Here is a 7,091-nt window from a genome sequence, read left to right as displayed (position 1 = left end):
AAAAAAAAGGTAGTCTGGTGCGTTACCACGCTGCTGCTGCTTGTAGTTGGGAACATAGTGCCTTACTCACTGGACTATGTCACTTATTTTTTATAGGGATTATCATTTTAGTGCTCAAAAAGTTATGTAAGATGAGCTTTTAAAACTTTATTTGTAAGAAAAGAAAATTTTTCAAATTTCAATTATGGTGAGTATGTAAAATGATTGTTGGTGCTCTATGTATGCTAGATAACTGAGTTTGTTTGGACTTGAATCCCTTCAGTTTTGAAAATGAAAATTGGAAGAGTATTGTATTTGATGATGACAACATTTTACCAAACTTTTAAAACTGTTATAGATCGTTAAGATAAACACACCCACATAATTCAGCTTTGCAGAAACCTCTTCAAACCAAACAAAATATGCCACGTCTACTGACTAAATAAACAGTCAGGTTCAAAGTCAGGCTATTAATTTCAACTTAATGATTATTTAACTGAAAAAACATATTTCTTCTTGTGATTCTACCGGTTATTACAAAAAAAAAAGAAAAAAAAATCATTCAACTCAGTAAAATTGCTGATCTTCTTTCATTCTTTAATTATAATTTTAATTATCTAGATATACATTTTTAGGCTGTTTGAATTTTATATAAGTTAAACTAATTCATCAAACTTTAACATTTCTGAGAGTCTCTACCTTTAGAGAAATTCTGTAACTGTAATATAATTTGTCTAAATCTAACCAGAAAGGAATTTATTACTTGAAAACTATAAACATAGATGCTATTAATAAATTATGTGGTGGTTTTCAATGGGAGCCAATCCAATCAAGGGAATTACTAATTTATTGACCAACCGTTCATTCATATTTCATTACTGTAAATACCCTCTTGTATACAATATACAGGTTCAGGCATTGTTAAACCTTAGTGTCCTAGTTAGGTAAGCTGTTGAGAATACAGAAATATCTGTAAATTTAGGAATATATATTTCTATAATAAACTGGAATCAATGAAGAGACATGAATAATCTCAAATTCCAAAAGTTTTGTGGCACTTTCAATATTAAAGTAGGCAGCCTTGTACATTCTTGTCTGTTCTTTTATATATGATCTTGTTTAGCAAACTTTATCCAAGTTTCTCAAGATCACTTTGCCATTTTAAAATTTTATTACATTAACCCTTGAAATATGAATGTGACCAGCCTGTTCCAACCTAGTGCTTATATGTCCAAACAAAGTACTTTAATTTTTCATTATTTTTTCTTTTTTTAATTAGTATTTTTCCATTATACATTTTATCCATTCTTTTTAAATCAGACAAAGTAATTATGTAATAATTCAAAGAGTATGCTTACATGTCTATGAATGCTTATATGTGAATAAATTAATGTATTCTATGGTAGTCATTTTCTCATGATATTTTTATGAAATACTCTAAAATGAGGTGAAATTTTGCCAGGTGGGGTGGAAATAGGCTTAAATGAAATTCAGCAAATCAGTGTCCTTTAGTTGTTATTTAAGCTATTAGTTTGCCTGTTTACAATACCAATAATCTAACATCAAGTGGTAGGTGCTTATGGTGTATGATAAAAAACACATAAATAAATACCCAGAAAAGTGATAGAAGTTCAACTTGTTTGCTAGAGGCCACAGGGGGGGGGGGCAAGAATTTTATAGCTGGAGTATATCTAGAGGATTGGGGGAAAACACTCCAACCTATGAAGCAGCTATGCAAGGATCTTTAGGTCTGAAAGCTTGGATCAGGGTCCCTACATCTTAGAAATGGCACAAGGAGGAAGAGATGATGGAACAGAGATAGAGAGATTATGTGAATTTGAAACTCCAAGTTAACAGCCATTTAATTCCAATGTTCTTATATTTATTCATATTACCTAAAGGTATTGAAATATAAAGAAAGATTTATTTCTTATTGTAAATAATTATTATGAATGTGTTATTTTTATCACTGTGAACTTTTTATCAGTCAGTAAATTAATATTAATAGATTACTTCTTCATTTTCTTTTATTTCACTTCGAATTAAATTTATTTATTATTAATGTTTTCAGCCGTAAGAATAGAATCAAGAATAAAAAAGACAGAAAGCCGCGTTTCCGTGAAGAAGGGTAGGCGTCCACGTAAAAGATCTCAGGAAACTGGCAAGAAAAAATATAAAAGACATCATGGTAAGTTTTTCTTTATGAAAGAAAATTAACTTTATTATAATATTATCTCATAAGAGGTATAATATTAAACACCTATTATGTGGTGTCTTACTGCCTCAATAATATTTTGAAAAATAAACCCTACAAATTATTTCTGTTTGATTTGAAGCTAGTTAACTACTGAAACAAAGAAACAAATAAAAACAGTATGATTAAGAACTTCAAAGACATGTCAATTTTTCATTTGTCCTTTCCTTTTCAGAACTTACGTATATATTCCTTTTTATAAATATGAATACATTTCTTTTTATAAATATGTTTATATTCCCTTTTTTTTAAACTAATACATAATTATTTACCTGAAGACAGAGATAAAAACAAAGGTCTGATTTGCAATTAATTGGTGTTAAAATTTTTATTGGTTTCATTGTTTCTATTTACTATCTTTTAAACAGCATCTTTTCATGATGTTAAATAAAAAAATTCTAGGAAGTGATAGTGATGATGCTTATGATGCTCCAAGGATGACTACTTCTCGTGAATCATTACAGCGTCCCTCGCGGAGTGGAAAATATAATTTTACATTCAAACCTGGTATAGTAGATATTTTTAAAAAATTTATTATCTATGTTTTGAACTAAAATATTTTATTGTGTTTCGAAAATAAATGTAGTATAGTACTCCTTTTCTGTTTTCAAGGTAGTAATTCTCTTTTTTTAATATAATAATTATTATTTTAATTAGTAAATATTATTTTATTTTCATTAAACCTGCTTTCTATACTAAATATTTCAAAAAATTAATATAATAACTTAGTTTAAAAAATGATGGATTGTTATATGTATGCAATATGAATCAAATATTATAAATACAATAAAACAAATAAGTCCTTTTTTTTTTTTTAATGCAGTAATGTAAGATGTGACTGATGTCTATTTTCTGGAAGTTCTGTAAAAAATTTTATCAAACAATATTTTAAGTGCTGCCAGTATGTATTTCTGGTTTTTAGCTTTTTAATATTATGTGTTATTTTTTTTATAATATCCAATAGGTGCCACTGCAATTCTAGAATCTGTGCTTTGGTCCTTGTAAATGTGATTTATTTCTTAAACTATATCTAATAGAGACATTACTGCCTTTGGTAATTCATTTCTAGTTTCCACCAGGCTCTCCAAAATTTAAACATATATATACACTTGAACATTAAATATATATATGAATAAAATACTGGCATTAATGACCGGTAGGTTTTATGTCTTAATTTCTCAACAACCAACCAGCCTTAGTGTCTATCCATGCAATAAATGAAACTCAAGCTAAATTAAGTATGTATTCCTGAAGAGCACTTTCACTATATTTTGTATAAAGTTTCCTTGTAAGAAAAAGAATCAATTTACCTTTTTTTCACTCTGTAGTATATAGATTATCACTTTAATTCATTATATAACTTCCTATTTCATATTCATCTTTTCTCATTAAAATAAAATTGTTTCTTATTAAATAACAATAAAAGTGATACAGGAAAAACATTTTGGAACGCATTAAACCTAACTTTTTTTTAATATTAAACTATATATATTATCATACAATTTGTTATATTATACTTCGCGCGCGCGCGCGCACACACACACACACACACACACACACACACACACACACACACACACACACACACACACCACTCAATAAGTCCCTGGGCTGACACATATATGGTAAATTGTTGACAGGCCCATGTGATTTCCGGGTAGTAATAACCTTTGAACAGCAGGTGTCAACATTTCATAGCATTCTGACCATTAGTTTAGAGGTTACAGTCGTTTTAGTGACCCCAGTTTTGTAAGTTTCCAGATAAAGGATAGAAAGGAATTTCGTGTGTTGATTAAACACTGTTGTTGATGAAGAAAAATGCTGTTGAAGACAAACAGTGGCTTGATAAGCAATATGGTGACTGCACCAGGGAAATCTACTATATGCTGATTTTAAACTATATATGCTGAATTTAAACATTATTCAAGCACTGATGATGCTGAATGCTCTGGTTGCCCTAAATTGGCAGTTGTTACGGAAAACAAAAAATGTCCACAAAATAGTTGTAAAAGACTGTAAAATTAAGTTGCATAAGATAGCTGGCACCTTGAAGATATCAGAAGGTGGTAGTGTCTTTACAATTTTACATGAAAATTTTAATTTTCGAAGTGGGTATCACGTTTGTTCACACTGGACCAGAAACAACAGCACATTAATGATTCAGAGCACTGTTGGGAGTGATAGAAAGGATTTCTTGCATTGGTATGTGACAATGGATGAAACATGGATCTACCACTACATGCCTAAATCAAAATGATCATCAGCTGAGTGGCCGGTGAAAGTCGTCCAAAGCAATCAAAAACTCAAAAGTCAGCCAGCAAGATTATGGCATCCGTATTTTGGGATGAGCTTGGAATTTTGTATATCAACTATCTTGAGAAAGGCAAAACTATCAATAGTGAATATTACATGGTATTATTGGATCAATTGAGTGCAGAAATCAAGAAAAAACAGCCCCACATGCTAAAGAAAAAGTGCTGTTTCACCAGGACAATGCCTCTAGTTGCAAGTCGATGAAAACAATGGTTAAATTGGATGAATTATGCTTTGAATTGCTTCTCCACCCACCCTTCTCACCTGACTTTGCCCCCAGCAGTACTGGCTTTTTGCCAACCTGAAAAAGATGCTCCAGGGAAAGAAATTTGCCTCAAATGAAGAAATGATTCCTATTATCTCTGGCCTTTTGACTTTGCATGCTTATAATATTTTTTCTATTGTTTTAGGATGTTTTCTGTTACCTTGCTTCCTGGTTTCTATTGCATAGTCAATGAATCTGCTGTAATAAGTAATTTTACTGAATACCTTAATTCCAGGCTATGAACTTTTATGTTAACAGGCTATTAACTTATATGTTGTCATAGTCCTAAGAATCAAAATAGTTTTTTATTACTTATTTCAAATAGCTTCCTCTCAAAATAATCTTCAATATTATGGTTTATACCAATCAATGTCATATTATTTTTCATATATATATTGATTTTTCATATATCTGTTTTTTTTTTGTTTTTTTTTTAATTTTTATTATGTATTACAGATCCTGATCTAGATTCTAACCAAAGAATAGCTTTAATTCAACAAACGATTCAGCAACTGAGAAGAGCATATGCTGATGTAAAAGCAGAGCTTGCTGTCATAGATCGCCGTAGGAAAAAACTTAGAAGGAGAGAACGTGAAAATGCTGCCAACAGATTCCATTAGTACTGTCCAAATAGTATTAAAATAGTTTTTCATTAATATTTTTACAATAACTTTTGTATATATTTTTTTACATAACAATTTTTTTCTCAAAACTGTTTGATATTATTTTAATTATTTCATCTGTTTCCTTCTTTTTTTTTTTTTTTTTTTATCACCTGTTATAGTCTCTTAAAGGAAAATATAGTGATTTAACCAAACTTTTAATGGCCTAAAGAATTAGTTTAGTTTCATAATGTTCTGTATTGAATCAGGTATCTTTTTGTTTACTATTTGTTGTACATATATTGTAAAGAAATCATCTAATAGACTATTTATCGTGCTAAGTATTTATTGGTCTAGCTAATATTAATTATTAAATAAACAGAATCCCTTTTTTATAATATTTTTTTAAAAAATATTATTATTTGCATTTTTAATTTGTTATTAATTAAATTAATTCGCCTCCTACCATATCTTAAATATTTGAACTAAATTTGCATCTATAAAAAAAAAAAAAAAGATCATATAAAGTTTAAAATAGTTTTTCAGTCTTTTTCTTAGTGTCCTCAAAATCCTTTTATATAGCATGGTTGACTCTTAATTGAATTTTAATTTAATTTAATCTCAGTTAAGATATTATGGACATCTATTGCCTTTGATTATGGACAATAGAAATGAAGACAACTAAGACAAAGATGATAACTGTTTTGGAAAGATTCAGAAATATTTTGAGCACGATCTTTTTAATGTTGTGGTTGTTTAATTTTAAAACAAAAACAAAATAATACCAATATGCTATTTTTTTTTCTTTTATATATGTTTTTATTTAAGAATTGGTTGCATTTATCAATCATAATAAATTAGATCCATTTAGCCTCAACACTGTTTTATAATTTATTTTACATCTTCAGCTTTTCGGCCAACCTAGCCATTGTCAAGAATAATTTTTTAATGAACTGCTTTAATTACAACTTTTTATCATTATTAAATCATCTTTAATGATAAAATCATTATTAATTATAAATTGTTGTACTTTAATTTTCAATTTCACTGACTCATAATAATTTTTGAAATAGTTGTAGGCTATTATGCCCTTGTCTAATATAATATAGTAAATTAAATTTTAAAACACTACTTAATAGGAGAAATTGTATTTATTTTTAATTAACTTGGTGTAATGGTAACATTTGGTGATTGTTGATTAAAATATTGTAATTGAAGCTGTTAATTAACAGATTATCCTTGATAATGGCCGAGTTGGTTGAAACATTAGAGATGTCAAATAAATTAATAGTGTTACGGCCAAATGGTTCTAATTTATTATTATTGACAAACAGTAGTTTTCCTTACTATTACTATTTAATTGCACCAGAAACATGTTTTAAGATGAGGTAGCAATATACCCCAGTTCTGTCTCCTATAATATGTTGATGGTGCTTGAAATTTAGTAGTATAAACGTTTGAATTTTGTATGTTTTTACTGACTAAGATATTAATGTGGAAACATTATATTTTGTTAAATTAAGGAATTAATACAGATAATTTGTTCTGTTCATGTTTAAATTACTCCGAGTTACAGTCTTTTGTAAATATAATACTTATGAATATAAAGAAATGAAGTGTATATTGATGGGTTGTGATTGAATATATCTTCTGGATGCATTAAAAAAAAAAAAAAAAA

General features: G+C 28.5%; 1 protein-coding gene across 3 annotated transcripts in view; it reads left to right on the top strand.

Annotated features, from left to right (window-relative positions):
* The window catches only part of LOC106678116 (AT-rich interactive domain-containing protein 4B), a 73,922-nt gene extending 66,964 nt beyond the window's left edge, over nucleotides 1-6,958 (top strand). For all 3 annotated transcript variants that reach the window (XM_014416439.3, XM_014416436.3, XM_014416438.3), the window contains 3 exons: nucleotides 2,051-2,167; nucleotides 2,636-2,740; nucleotides 5,268-6,958. In XM_014416439.3, coding sequence (XP_014271925.1) covers nucleotides 2,051-2,167; nucleotides 2,636-2,740; nucleotides 5,268-5,431 — 386 coding nt within the window. In that variant the 3' untranslated portion in view covers nucleotides 5,432-6,958. The remainder of the gene's footprint in view (nucleotides 1-2,050; nucleotides 2,168-2,635; nucleotides 2,741-5,267) is intronic.
* The last annotated feature ends 133 nt before the right edge of the window (nucleotides 6,959-7,091 follow it).

The sequence above is a fragment of the Halyomorpha halys genome, unplaced genomic scaffold (genome assembly GCF_000696795.3).
Source record: "Halyomorpha halys isolate HHAL.00 unplaced genomic scaffold, Hhal_1.1 Scaffold124.1, whole genome shotgun sequence".
In the NCBI taxonomy this organism is placed as follows: domain Eukaryota; kingdom Metazoa; phylum Arthropoda; class Insecta; order Hemiptera; family Pentatomidae; genus Halyomorpha; species Halyomorpha halys.
This window is presented reverse-complemented; position numbering and strand designations above follow the sequence as displayed.